Source organism: Fundulus heteroclitus, chromosome 16 (genome assembly GCF_011125445.2).
Source record: "Fundulus heteroclitus isolate FHET01 chromosome 16, MU-UCD_Fhet_4.1, whole genome shotgun sequence".
In the NCBI taxonomy this organism is placed as follows: Eukaryota; Metazoa; Chordata; class Actinopteri; order Cyprinodontiformes; family Fundulidae; genus Fundulus; species Fundulus heteroclitus.
This window is the reverse complement of record NC_046376.1, coordinates 1,399,988-1,415,156: the sequence shown is the minus strand read 5'-3', so window position 1 is coordinate 1,415,156 and position 15,169 is coordinate 1,399,988. Positions and strand designations below refer to the sequence as shown.

The 15,169-nt window shown below is 42.5% G+C and overlaps 2 protein-coding genes across 5 annotated transcripts in view; one reads left to right on the top strand and one right to left on the bottom strand.

Annotated features, from left to right (window-relative positions):
* Window positions 1–15,169, bottom strand: part of slc1a9 (solute carrier family 1 member 9) — a 41,073-nt gene that overhangs the window by 10,506 nt on the left and 15,398 nt on the right. For all 4 annotated transcript variants that reach the window (XM_036147816.1, XM_012851936.3, XM_036147817.1 and 1 more), the window contains 6 exons: window positions 14,796–15,049; window positions 12,533–12,638; window positions 12,305–12,431; window positions 10,056–10,289; window positions 9,138–9,332; window positions 1,343–1,477 (listed from right to left, as the gene is read on the bottom strand). In XM_036147816.1, the coding sequence (XP_036003709.1) occupies window positions 1,343–1,477; window positions 9,138–9,332; window positions 10,056–10,289; window positions 12,305–12,431; window positions 12,533–12,638; window positions 14,796–15,049 (1,051 nt within the window). The remainder of the gene's footprint in view (window positions 1–1,342; window positions 1,478–9,137; window positions 9,333–10,055; window positions 10,290–12,304; window positions 12,432–12,532; window positions 12,639–14,795; window positions 15,050–15,169) is intronic.
* The window catches only part of LOC105917184, a 38,927-nt gene continuing 36,432 nt past the window's right edge, over window positions 12,675–15,169 (top strand). The window contains exon 1 of the mRNA XM_036147818.1: window positions 12,675–13,019. The gene's annotated coding sequence lies outside the window, so the exon portion shown is untranslated. The remainder of the gene's footprint in view (window positions 13,020–15,169) is intronic.

The window sequence follows — 15,169 nt, the reverse complement described above, 5'->3', positions numbered from 1 at the left end:
TAGAATGGGAGGCAGATCCTTTAGCTATCAGGCTCCTCTCCTGTGGAACCAACTCCCAGTTTTGGTCCGTGAGGCAGACACCCTGTCTACTTTTAAGACTAGGCTTAAAACTTTTCTTTTTGACAAAAATTATAACTAGTGGCTCATGTTACTCTGAGCTACCTTTATAGTTTTACTGCTATAGGCTTAGGCTACTGGAGTATATCAGGATCTAATTTTCTCACTCTATTGAGTTCTACTGTTCTTCAATTATGCATTATGTGTTGTCATTTCTGCTTTAACTTTCTGTTCTCTCTCTTTTTCTTCATAGTAGGTACACCTGGTCTGGTGTTCTGTTAACTGTGACATCATCCAGAGAAGACGGCTCACCCGCTACTACCATCTAATGTAGAACAGATTACTAGATCAATGTGTGCTTCTGTGCTTTTTTGTCTGTCTTGTTGTGTCTCTGTTCTGTCTTCTGTAACCCCAGTCGGTCGAGGCAGATGACCGTTCATACTGAGCCCGGTTCTGCCGGAGGTTTTTTTTTTCCCGTTAATGGGTGATTTTTCTTCCCACTGTCGCTTCATGCTTGCTCAGTATGAGGGATTGCTGCAAAGCCATGTACAATGCAGATGACTCTCCCTGTGGCTCTACGCTTCCCCAGGAGTGAATGCTGCTTGTCGGGACTTTGATGCAATCAACTGGTTTCCTTATATAGGAAATTTTTGACCAATCTGTATAATCTGACCCAATCTGTATAATATGATTGAACTTGACTTTGTAAAGTGCCTTGAGATGACATGTTTCATGATTTGGCGCTATATAAATAAAATTGAATTGAATTGAATTGAATTAAGAGCCTCGGATCAGAACATTTACTGACGTCAGTCAACTCTGCGTCACATCTGAGCTCGGCAGGTTTAGCTTCAGTGAACACCAACATTCAGACTGGATTCCCAGAGACTCTCCAGGCTTTTCCCTCTTGGAATCACATTTATTTTTATTTTTTTTACTGGTTTTTGGACCTTTCTCCATTGTTTCGCTGGGAGATGCTAATAGCCGTTTGCCGCTTCCTTGTTTTATCCCCTGCTGAGCATGTGCAGTACATACTTCCTCTGTTATTATAAATAAACATGAAAGGCTTTATTTACTGACAAGTTGAGCAAATACAAAGCATAAAACAACACAATAACAGCTAATACACCAGCAGGACCTGATAATCTTTCATAAAACTTTCTATGCAACCAGAGTGAGCTACTGATGCATAGATAAAAAGTCTAATTATGTGGCTATGCACCTTTAACATTAAAATGCAGAGCAATGATATTTTTATTCCCGGCTCATGAGACGCGTTACTCACAGCAGCCAGTCGACAGCGATCAGCAAACTGATGTCTTGGGTGGGCAGGCCGACAGCGGTCAGGATCAGCAGCATGGTCACCAGCCCGGCGCTGGGGATACTGGCAGCTCCAACGCTGGCCAGGGTGGCCGTCATGCTGGGGCGGAAAATTTACATTTTAAATGATGCAACAAGTAACGGATGGTTGCCTGACAAAGTGAACTGTAGGAAATTCACCAAACGTGACCTTCTTTTGTTTCATTTGGGTTTTATTTAGGGTTGTTCACAGTGTTGCCTCAAGGCACAAGTTAATTTCTGTTCTGGCCTAAAACCGCCCTGTAAAATCAGCCTCACATGAGAACGAGCTGACGGCGCGTAAAGTGAACATTTCAAAGAAGGCTTTCCAACAACATCAGTGACTGAAGCTGTCATGAAACATTTCACAGTGGGAATTACAGTAATGCTGCAATAAATGCAACAGCTAATCAGAGCATTCTGGAGCTCCTTTAAGCTGACTGAGCAGCTTTAGACTGGCTGCCATTAATCCTCATTAGCCGTTACTTTATTAGAGCCATTACAGGCACTGAACTCCACTGGAGGACCAGAAAAAGTTTATTTTATACTTACAGTAAAAAATATTTGAGCGCTGACCACTTTTATATAAATAACTTACAAGATAAAATATATTTTTCTGATTTTGTTCAACATATTAGTATAATATTTAGTAATGCTTTAATACAGCTACATATGGATGGATGGATGGATGGATGGATGGATGGATGGATGGATGGATGGATGGAGAGATGGATGGATGGATGAATGGATGGATGAATGGATGGATGAAGGGTTGGTTGGTTAGTTAGATGGATGGATGAATGGATAATGGATGGATGGATGGATGGATGGATGAATGGATGGATGGATGGATGGATGATGAATGGATGGATGGATGGATGGATGGATGATGAATGGATGGATGGATGGATGGATGGATGGATGGATGGATGGATGGATGGATGGATGAATGGATGGATGAAGGGTTGGTTGGTTAGTTAGATGGATGGATGAATGGATAATGGATGAATGGATGGCTGAATGGATGGATGGATGGATGGATGAATGGATGGATGGATGGATGGATGAAGGGTTGGTTGGTTAGTTAGATGGATGGATGAATGGATAATGAATGGATGGATGAATGGATGGATGGATGGATGAACGGATGGATGTTTCTCCTATAATATATCGCTGTGCTCCTCCAGACCAGGGTTGGATTTAAATCACATTCCAGACTCTTGTTTGGTTAGTTAGATGGATGGATGGATGGATGAATGGATGGATGGATGGATGGATGGATGGATGGATGAATGGAAGGATGGATGGATGGATGGATGGATGAACAGATGGATGTTTCTCCTATAATATATCGCTGTGCTCCTGCAGACCAGGGTTGGATTTAAATCACATTCCAGACTCTTCCAGTCGTTGAAAGGAACCCTGGCAGGAACAGCAACATCTGACTCACATCTCCCTCAATCTGGTCTTCATGAGCGCATTTCCCTCCCTCACAGGCGGAGGATGCTCCAAAAACGCTGCTACACTTTCATCCTCAGCAAAAAAAATCAGGAATCTTCTCGTCAGTAATTAGAGAAATGATCAGTTTATGTGGATCTTTGGATTGTGTTCATTCCCCAGAAACGGTTGGTCAGAGCTGTTCTGAGCCTCTTCTCTACTTTAATCTAACAACCTGAAGCTCTGATCATCCACTTCGCTGTGAGGGGAAGACTGAGTGTCAGCATAAAAACACTGAAGCATCACATATGGAGAATATTTTAAAGCGGATTCCCTCCGTATCACAGAAAAGCTTTACAGCACGTTTTGAAAATTAGATTGTGGAATTTGGTGGAATTGTTAAAAAAACCTACAACAAACAATTTCAAAGTGCCCAGCATTATTTGCAACCCGCAGCCATAACAAGCTGAATCCCATCCAAGCAGACTGGTTCCAATTAGACTTAATGTTTAGCTGAAACCTCAGACATGGGAAAAAATGTCCGATTACTTCTTTACAGCGTTCATTGTAGACATTTACCCCACCACTCAGTTCCATATATCATAATAATCTGCTTTAGTCATGCAAGTCCACCAACAAGGCCTTGTCTTTTGTTTAGACTCGCTTCAACTGAATGCGTGTTCATAATCACACTTAATGTTTCATGCAGAACATTGTGCATGCACAGGGAGCATGGAGGCTAAAATATATTCAGCTGTGAGCATCTCAGCTAAATCTTTGGCAAAGTAGAAGCAGATTTAAGTTGTAGCACAATCAGGTCAAATTGGTTTATCTCAACAACCTTTCACAATTTATTAAACCCTGCTACTTTGAGAGAAAAAGGTTGAAACAAAGAACATGTTTATTGAGTTTTATTCGGCTATATTGTTGTTTGAACAGAACCAGAGACACAAACACACAACGAAGGATGCATTTGGGTCATAAAACTATGCAATCTGTATAATTTACAACCCTGAGTGTTGTTGTCTTTAGCTCTCCTGTCAGCTATAGCTCCAGCTGTTTGCGTTTACAGACACAGTTTCCTGTGCAATTCTCTTTCTGGCTCCAGCAAGCAAATACATTTTGTCAGGAGGATTTTTCTGTGATGTAATCATGAGGCCATGGTGTTAAATCACAGAAAAATGCACCCACAAATAGATAAATAAGAAAATAACTAAGTTTGCATCACATATATGTTGAGTAAAAGTTTGTTAAACGAAATTAGCATTCTAGTTGCTGGTATTTACATTTATAACATGCAAAACACTTGTTTAAAAAGGTAAAAACTCACATTTCAATGCTTCAGATCAAACAAATTTAAGTTTTGAAATTTATCAAAGGTCTAACTGAGTCCTGTGTAAAAATGTAATTGCATTTAAACCTAGTTATCTGCTGTATAAGCTTTGCTAATGACTGGCAGTGAGTCTAAAACATCACTGCGGGTGAATTCTGACCCACTCTTTGCAGAATTGCTTTAACTGAGCCACATTGGAGGGTTTTTGTGTATAACCAACATAACTTTTTCATCAAAACCAAAAAATGTACATCCACAGAATGTTTGGAGTGGTGAAGAATAAAAGTATTACTTTGATTGAAAAATATAGTTTTGACGGGTCCAAAATACATAAATATTTACTTCTGGTTATGATGCCAACGTCGACGCGAAAGGATTCTGCACCAATAGGAGTAGTAGGTTGAAGTCTGAGAAATGTCTTCTTCTCGGCGTAACAGATTTTAGATTCAAGGGAACCAAGAAAGATGCAAAACGAGGATGAATGTCGGTCAAGCTTTTTAGCCTCGGTGCAGATTTAAGGAAGCAAAGGCTCAGCAGCTTTGTGGAGGTTGCTGCTTTGCTTCTGGACAGGTAAGTTTGATGTTTGCTAATGCTAGCCTTTTTGCTAATGCTAGCCTTTGTGCTAATGCTAGCCTTTGTGCTAATGCTAGCCTTTTTGCTAATGCTAGCCTTTGTGCTAACGCTTATGCTAGCAGTACAGTTAAAGGTTGGAACAAAAACAGACGAGCATGAGTGTGTTACACATGGGGTAACCACTGCCAGCACTCAGTGGAGTGTTGGCCTAGTGGTTAGAGCAGCGCGCTTGCACTCAGAGAAGGATGTAAGTTCCCGGTTCAATCCCCAGCGCCGGCACTCTGGGTCCCTGAGCAAGACCCTTAACCCCAGATTGCTCCCCGGGCGCTGCACATGGCAGCCCACTGCACCCCAAGAGTGATGGGTTAAAAGCAGAGAACACATTTCGTTGTTCTGTACTTGTGACAGTGCAATGACAATAAAGTTGAATTCTATTCTACACATGTAGCTATCTCCTTTAATTAACCTTTAGATTTAGATTTTGAGCAGGCTGCCCTGAAGCCTTCATGTAGTATTTTTGTTATTTTGGGCCACTCAGAGGTGGACTTGCTGCTCTATTACACGTTATCTTCCTGTCAAGCCAAGTGTGGTGGAGCTTAAAGAACAACTAACCCCCAAATCAACGTTTTTCTTTTGCTAATAATCTGCAGCATATACATGCTTATATAGTGCTGTCTACATGTGTCAGTCTTTTTTTTGGCAGTTTACTCCATATTTGTGTCTAAAACCGTATTTGTGCCCCCTCCTTAGGTTTAATGAGTGAACTGCATTTGAATTGTTGGAGATTCTACTTCAGGATTTTCTAGCAGAGAGCAGAGTTTATTGTTCCATAGATTTCAGCGAGCCATCCATTGCACGAAGAAGCTAAAAAGTCCCACATCACCACAGTACCACCACCATGCTTGATTGTTGGTGTGACGTGTTTCTGAAATGCTCTCTGTGTCACCATCTCCTGGTGCTTAAGTTTGTATTTTAACCATTTCTTGTTGTTATGCTTCCCTGGATCATACTTCCTTTAATTTTTTTAACTCATCATTCTTACTTGTTTGAGTTTTGAGTTTTGGGGTCTCTGTTTTTTTCTGTTTTTCTCGTTGTTCTCATTTTAGTTCCTACTTTAAATTCTTTCCATGTGTTTCCCTTCAGATCTGTTCATTGCACTCCTCCCCTCAGCTCGTCTGTTTCTTTGGTCTCCGCTGTTCCTCCTCTCCTCCTGACTACATTCACCTGTCTGCCTTTCATCTAATTCTAATAAACACCCAAAGGACAACCCAAATACCTATTTTATTGTAGTTGGACGAATAAACGTGTTAATCAAAACCAGGATTTTAAAGGTGGCCTGGAAAAGTGCAAGTCTAATAGAACTAGAACAACACAACTGTAGGAAATATTAGACTAAGTGCTTTTTGTAAAAGCTACCAGGTCATGTTTTGTGACAAAGCGTGTAAATGATGCCGTCTGTTCGTGTCTGAAAGGAAATGCATCGATACATGGCTTCACTTAACTGGTAAATTTCAGAGTGCACTCTACTGTCATAGATTTAGCCAACACATCCATTGCTCTGCACTCACCTGCAGGCCTCACTGCTTGCAGATATTTTTAAAAAGCTGTCTAACTTAATCCTGCCGTGTCCGTTATCACCGATGCTAATCACCTCTGTGCTGCGGGCTGTTCCCTGCCTCAGGCATTTAATGTCAGGCTAAATTTCCACTATAACTAAAGATAGTTAGACTTATCTTTTAACGAAAAATGCTCCTGACTGGGTTACAAGTGTGGTGAACGGCCAGCAGTGAAATGTTTAAGTTAATAATGGTGGGAATACAGCTTTAAGTTAATAATGGTGGGAATACAGCTTTAAGTTAATAATGGTGGGAATACAGCTTTAAGTTAATAATGGTGGGAATACAGCTTTATTATATCATGGGAGACGTTTACTTGGTAAAAGATGGCCAAAAGCAAGAAAACCTGTTAAAAGAATAAGACAAAATGATAAAGTAAAACCCGGGCTGTCTTCTTGCTGTAGCTCAGCTGCCAAATGTGGTGTTAAGTGGTTGTAAAAGATGAATTATTGGTTTCTGGAAGCAACAGTAACTGAAACAGCCTAAAAATTATCCATTCCTGGAAAGATGTGGAGTTTGGCAGCGCATTTAATATCCCAAAGCAGGAAATTTAACGAGAAGAGTTCAAACGGCCTTAAAAGAGGGTTCTGAGCTGTTTCTAATGGATGGAATGAACAGGGATATTAACCACTGAATATTGTCTTAAATGAAAGACTTTTAGGTCCAGCAGGGACTGGTTTTGGTTAGCAGACCACACCGTACTTTAAAAAGGACCACAAATATGACGCATGCTTTCAGGCAGTAAATCTCACAAAGGAAAACCTGAAGCTGGATCTAGCAGTCAGGTTTAATCAAGGAGAAACCCAAGAAACGCTGATGTGACATGTTGTGGACAGGCTGAAATCTTAAACCTATTTTGCAACTTGTAACATAGTTGTTGAAAACTGTTCTGACCCAATAAAACAAACAATAACAGCTAAAAAAATTATAGGAGACATTCTTTTCTTTGGGTTGTGTTTTTACAGTGCCATGTACATTTTTCATACCCCTTGAGATCTTTGTGTTTTTGTTAAATTACAACCACAAACCTGAATGTATTTTTGGGGATTTTATGTGATAAACAAAGACAGAGTTGCACAGGATTGTGAAGTGGGAGGAAAATGAAACATTGTTCTACAGTATTTATTTGAAATTGTTTGAAAAATAAAAAGCTTGTGGCCAATACATTTGTATTTGTATCAAAACCTTGTAGTCTTCTGAGAGATTTTTAGTCAGAAAGTCTGGACTTATTCTGGGACATTAAGAGTTTAGTGGACAATCTTTTTTTACTTTGATTTCCAGGGGAATCTCCTTTTCTATTGGCTCTCCCACATGGCATCATTCACGTAACGCTCGTTCCTTCCTGGTTTCCACTTGCTGGCTGCACACTTCTACTGTTTATGTATCCGGTTAGCTTAGCGGTTAGCTTAGCGGTTAGCTTCGGTGTTAGCCGTTCATTGTAGCTCCACTGCTCTCATTATAGACTTTGAAAATGAAGAGTTGCAAAACAAAAACTACGTACAAGTTTATGAGAAGAAGAGGAATGCCTCAGTAGAAGGAAAAAAGACCAGAGTGGATTTTGGAGATTATTTCACGCGTTCCTCCTGTAGAGCAGGTAAGATGTTCTTGTGCATCGGCAGTCATTCAAATAGGGATTTGGCCGTTTCTTACTTCCATTTCTGGAAAAAATTGTCCTCTTTACCTTTAATGCGCTTTGATCAAAGCCGTTCCTTGTAGCTCTGATTGTATGTTTAGAGTCATTGTCCTGTTTTAAGGAAAATCTCTGCCACAGTATCAAGTCTGTTGCAGCCTCTAACACACGTGTCAAACTCAAGGCCCGTGGGCTGAATCTGGCCCGTCAAGGCGATTTATCCGGCCCTCAAGAGCCAAAAGAGGCACATCATGTCATGAAGTGGAGGCATATATACTATTAAATTGTATAAAAAAGCTAAAACTGTGCCTCCTGTAGCGAATGTTATTTTTTTAACTGTGTAGTTACAGCATCGTGCCACTAATGTTTTATTCACATTAAAACGACCCAGAAACGTCCAAAAAGAGCAATACTGATGCAGAATGATGTGTTTAAAGTGTAACTCACCACAATATCAACTTTTTTGCAGATAAACTGTTCAAATGTGCCTAAGGATGCTACTTTTATATTACTGTGCATTTTTAAAATATTTTTATGTGGACTGAAATCAAATTAAGAAATCAAACGTATCATCTATGCACGTGCAACCGGCCCTTTTAATGACTTCATGATGCCAAAGTGACCCAATGCAGAAATGAGTTTGACGCCCCTGCTCTAGCAGATTTTTGCACTTAAAATAGGAACAACTGACCTCCATCATCTTATTTCAAGTGCTGGATATCTAATTATCTTATTTTAGGGGTAGAAATACTCATTCCGTTGGCAGATCATCTTATGTACCTGCTCAAATCAAGGACAAATGCATTAATTTCAAGAAGATTTTACTCACATTTAGTTCTGTTTTTGCAGTGTAGTGTTTTTTAATGTAACTAGTATCTTCTTTGCTCGCACACACTGGACCTGTCTTTCTGCTCATCTTAACATCTCCACATGTTAACCTTGATCAGGAAGTTTATTATGATTAGAAAAAGTCGTTTGATTTGTTCATTTATTTATCGGATCAGTATATTGCACATATTTTGGGTAATTTTAACCGTATGTCCCATCAAGCATCTGACGCAGGTGATGGTCACTGAGTTAGGCGTATTTTTTGCCTTCTGCTCGGCGAGACTTCAGAACAAGGAGAGGAGGAGCGTTCCCCCCTTCTACACACCTGACAGTAACAATCTGTCCACCATCCAGGGAGATGTCGTTCATCTGGGCAATAAAGATGGCCGCCACAGCCTCGTACAGGGCCGTGCCGTCCATGTTGATGGTGGCGCCTATGGGCAGCACGAAGCGAGTCACACGTTTATCAATCTTCAGGTTCTCTTCCAGACAGCGGAAGGTGACCGGCAGCGTCCCTGCACTGGAAAAAGAAAAGAGAAAGGGAAGCCCCACAAGACGAAGGAAATTAGTGGCGATTTCCAAAGCCGAGGACCAAAGTGTCTGTTTGGGGATATAAAATAGGCGGACAGGTGGTGACCGGCATAAGGGCATATGTGGGGAGGAAGGTGAAGGGGTAAAGCAGACATAGCGACAAATAAAAAGGCAGCAGAAATTTGAGTCGGCCCACAGCCTCCTCCTGACAGCTGCTGCGGGCCACTGCTTCCATCCTTCAGTACACCAATTAAAGGAATCTGATTCCTGGCCTTGTTAATCTCTGCTCGTAATATAATTAGAGAAAATGTTGATAGGATTACACATTTCACTAAAACCCAGTGATGTGCCAAAGCGACAGTTGGTTGCAGCAGATTCCCGGGCCAAAGCCAGGTTAGATAGAGTCGGGCCGGTTTGGCTGCTGACAACTAATCCAGAGCTTGGACATGTAGAACATGGTGTCTGTCTGACATGGTCCATGATAGCCTGGACTCACATGTAGCGGCTCTGGATCGCTGCTGAGGCTTCAGATGTGAGCCAAACCAGGGATAACAGAGACTGGGGGAGGGTCAGGGTCAGCAGGCCACTCTGTCCAATCATTTGATCACAGAGTGGCTGTAAAAGAAGCTTCCAGCTAATCGTCTTTGGTTCTGTGTGATCTAAAGGAGCAGAGAGGCGCCCAGGTGTGATCACCTGCAGCTGGCTGTCATACCTGCTGGCTGTTCCCAACGCTGTGATCCAGGCCTGGAAAATGCCCGAGTAGAAGGTAAACGGGCTTTTTCTGGTGATGGCAAAGAAGATGGCGGGCAGGATCAAGCCGCCGTGGATCATGAGGCCGACGATCACCGTCACCATGTACATGCCCAGTTGCCTGGCAACAATCTCCAGGTCCCCGATGGCCGCGATTTTACCCGCAATCAGCGAGGCGATGCCCACAGGAGAGTACCTGAGCAGACAGGAGGGATGCAGGTATTATCATCCATCCATCCGTACATCCATCCATCCATCCATCCGTTCATCCATCCATCCATCCATCCATCTGTACATCCATCCATCCACCCATCCATCCATCCATCCATCCATCCCTCCATCCATCCATCCATCCCTCCATCCATCCATCCATCCATACATCCATCCATCCATCCATCCATCTGTACGTCCATCTATCCATCCATCTGTACGTCCATCCATCCAACCATCCATCCATCCATCCATCCATCCATCCATCCATCCATCCATCCATCCATCCATCCGTTCATCCATCCATCCATCATCCATCCATCCACCCATCCATCCATCCATCCATCCATCCATCCATCCATCCATCCATCTGTACATCCATCCATCCATCCATCCATCCATCCATCCATCCATCCATCCATCCATCCACTGAGCAGATACTTTTCCAGACACTTGCTGGACGATGGAGCTCCTCGCCTTGCGTCTCATACACATTAAAAAGGTTTACATTTATAATTTATAAACCCCAGCCCCTTGCCAATCTACATGTGTGTGTGTGTGTGTGTGTGTGTGTGTGTGTGGGGGGGGTTATTTCTCAGAAGGAGATTCTGATGTATTGTGATAAAAAGAGTTTTCTTACAGACAAAAGGAGTTCTGTCATCCAGAACATGCTCCTCCTTAATTCTGCTCAGCTTAGAAGGTTTTTTTCAAAGTTTGAAAGGAGACTAAAACCACCGTAGGAGAAAAAAATTCAACCCAGGGTGTAAAAACAGTAATTGAAATGTGCAAAGCGTAAGTTTATAAATAATAAAGTACAGAACTGTTGCCTGAATTTGGTGTTTTCCACCATTGTTTGCTGTAGAAATGAAAAGCTCTTCAGTTTATGACCTGAACGTTAAAAGCTAAAACGATGCTTTGGAAGCAAAACTATCTCTGTGATATTCTCCCAAAAACAGCGCTGCTAAATCCCTCCACAATTCTTCATGTTTATTTCAAAACGTGCTTCTACCTGTAACGAACGAGATCTGCAGGTAAAAATAATTTCTGGGATAACCTTTCCCTCAGAGGAGCATTTCTCCACACAGACACATACTTGCATCTCTGGTTTCATGCTTTGCAGCACAGTTGTTCCCATTCATAAATTCAGACTGCTCTTTGGGGAGATCCGATTTAAACCAAAGCTGGCCTTTAAGCCCCGCCCCCTCGGTGGGCCCAATCACAGCGGCGGCCTGCTCTTCCAGGTCAGCTGTGCTGAAATCAGAGGCATTCCTGGACAGTTGTTTGCTGGAGTATATGACTGGATGGATGATGCATTTTTTCCGTACACACTGGGCTCCGTGTTTGGCTCTGACTAATATGTTTACTCTGAATGAGTGATGCGAACAGGACACAATTTTTCTGCTGTCCAGCTGCACATGTAAACCAGCTAGGAGAGCTGTGAGAGAGGCTTCCCGGCGTTTCTCTTCCAGCCATCCACTCCCACTCACATCTTCCCCCCCCCCTGTCTCTCCTCTGAGTGCCACTCCACTATCTATTTCTGCAGAGTCCTGCAAAGCCTCAAGCCGCGCTCTCTGCTCTGAAGTCATACTTTCACACGCATCTCTCCACCACTCCTCTGCTTCTTTTCTTCTCTGCCGCCAAGCTGCTGCTCTGCCCGTTTATGGATCCATTTCATTTTGGAGATGGTCCACCCTGACTCCCCTGGGAGCGCGCTACATGGCTCCTGCTACTCCCCAGCATACCACAGACTCCAGGACGTCCCCGGAAGACCCTAACCCCTTCCATCTGTCCGTGTCCTTCACTAACGCGCTCTCTCTCCTGCTTCCTTTCCTTTTCGGTCTTCGGCCCCCGGCCTCGCTGCACGTTCCCACAATTTGTCTCCTGTAAACATCAGACTCTGGCGCTGACCTTGTGTGCGGTATCTCCAACAACGTCATAGCAATGCAGCCGTCGGTCGTCGGGAGCAAAAGCAGAGACACATGCCTGCAAACGGATACTGACCACATGATCATGGAAACCATCGTCATGATGATTTCATTGAGGATGTTGAAGAAGTCGCACATGATCCTCCCACGCTCGCCCATCCTGCCCATACAGATCCCGAAGGTGATGAAGAAACCAATCAAGCCTTGAAGAACAAACACTGGGGTTAGTTTACTGCGTGCACAAAATAAACACCAACAGATGCCTGCAGGCCTGACCTGTTGCATACATGAGCCGTGAACTCACCGAGAACATTCATGCCCCATTTATATTCCAGTTTTTTCCTGTTCACTACCAAGGGCTCAGTTTGGTTTGGTGCTGCCACCGCCACCTGTTTCAACACCGTCTGCACCTACAAGAGGATCCTAGACTGATCAGTGGTTTGGAAAAGAAAACATCTCATCATCTCAGCAGCTGCAGAATTAACTTTAATTTGTGTTTAAAGAGAAGGCAAATGGAGAACAAGAGCTTCGAACATAAAAGACGACAAAAGACATAAAAGAGTCAAAAAAGGCTGAAAGAGGAAGGAAGATCTCTTCCCACTTAAACATTCAGCCTTTTTATGACTAATGAATCCCTGATGCTTACAAACAAAAGGAGCAGTAAAATAGAAATTTAAGGAGTGGTATACGGGAGAAAGGGGAAAAGCGGATGGATTACCATGGGAAGAGACAAGAATAAAGGGTCTATAAGGTCAGATGTGGCAGCAGTCACAAGCAGATTCCTCACTGAGGTAAGTGCAGATGTAGAAACAAAGATGTCCCTCACCCAGTTTAACACACAATACTACTCAGGTTACTTCAGGTTAAAAAAGAGCATAAGCATCTAACGCTTCACTTCACTGAGGTTTGCAGATGTTCGCTTCTGTACAGCTCTCTGAAGGTCACACCGCAGCACTAAATCAGGTTTAAGACTTTGATTTTTTTGTTCCTTTTCAGATGTTCTGTTGTAGATCTGCTCTCATATTTAAATCTAGCATACATGGTCTACTTAAAGACTGCAAGGTTTCTGGGTCCTGTGAATGCAAAACAAGTCCAAATGAGCACATCTCCACCACCGTGCTTCACAGATGGTATGAGACGTGCATGTGTGTGGGTTTCTCCAGCCATGGTGCCAAACATCTTACTAGTCTTATCTGTCCAAGAAGTCTTGTGGTTAATTCAGGAGCTGCTTTGCAAATCTTCGTTGTGCTGCCATATTATTTTAAAAGAAAAACGTCTATGTCTATTATTACAAACATGCTCAGTTTGATCATCTGAACATGCTAACTGAGGCTGGTAGAGTCTCAGAAAAGGTTTTGGGAACGTTCCACAGTCTGACCTTGGGGTGAACTTGCAGAGAAGTCCACTCCTACGAAAGATATGTCTTCACTGTTTTCCACTTGTGAGTAATCTTTATCTCTGTAGAATGATGGACTTCAAATAGTGTGAAAATGGCTTTATAACCGTTGCAGGTAGCAGCTATTTCTCTTGGGTCGTTGCTGATATCTTTCCATCCTGGCATTGTGTTACCGTGCCTCTGTGTCCTGCAGAGCAGTAAACCTGCGGAGCTCCTGCTCTAATAAAGATGGTCAGATTTGCTGATAGAGATCTGCTTGTCTTAAGATCCCAGAAAAAGTACTATGTTTGAAATGTAGTGGACACCTATTGGCATGTAAAGTGCAACTGAAAACAAAGACATGACTTTGAGGTATTTTACTCTGAAATCTCCCTCAACGTGCATTGGTAGCATCAGGGAAGTGTAGATCTCACTGATGGAGTGTAGATGAAGTGGTTCTGGGATGTACCCTGACAAGTCTTGCCACAGACTGGCAACCTGTCGCTCAGTGATTAGCTGCAGATACACTGCAAAAACAGAACTAAAAATAAGTAACATTTTCTTAAAATAAGTGTATCTGTCCTTGATCTGAGCAGGTAAATAAGATGATCTGCCAATGGAATAAGATTTTTTGCACTTAAAACAGGAACAACTCATCTCCATCGTCTTATTTCAAGTGCAGGATGTCTGATTATGTTATTTTACGGGTCAAAATACTCATTCCATTGGCAGAGATCATTTACCTGCTCAAATCAAGGACAGATACACTTATTTTAAAAACATTTTACTTATTTTTAGGTCTGTTTTTGCAGTGTAGGCTTCCATTAGACAAATAAACAAAGTTCAAGTAGTAAACGGTAGACATTTTAAAGGAAAAATAGAACATTCATTGTCATGATAAGCTTGACTTCAAAAAGCAAAATTAAAATATGATGATGGAGGACCACTTACAGGTTTGGAGTCTGTATGGAGGGTTAATGAAGGAAAGGAATTCAGGTGAAGAGCAGCTAGGGAAAAATTAACAATTAGATACACAACTAACTGGGAGGCAAAAGGTTAATTATGCTGCCTGCACATAATTTAATCAGAACAGCTAATTAGGACATGAAACATTGTTTTTCATAAGGCTTTTCTTCAGCATATCCATTTAAATTAACCAGAACAAATCAATAAAAGAACACATGTGGAGTACCTGTTGGAAGCAGGCCTGCACCAGGTTCTCAGGAAAGAGGTTTCTGATCAGGTCAAGGAAGGCGTCCAGGCTGCTGACCTCCTGGTTTTTGGTGGCTGTGGATAGAGTACTGCCCCTCAGTTTGGGGTTCCCCGGGTGGATCGTCAGAACCAGGATCACCCCCAGGATGGCGGCGATTACAGTGGTGGACATGTAGTACACCATGGCTCTGCTTCCCATCCTTCCACTGGAGCGCGCATCCAGACCAGCGAGACCTGAGGGACACGTTTGCAATAATTTCAAGCAACAGTTGGTGATCCTGTTCAGAAACACCTTTTGTTATACTGGGTGAAGTCGTCCTTCCATCCTGAAGGTGGTAAATACGTTATGTAGTC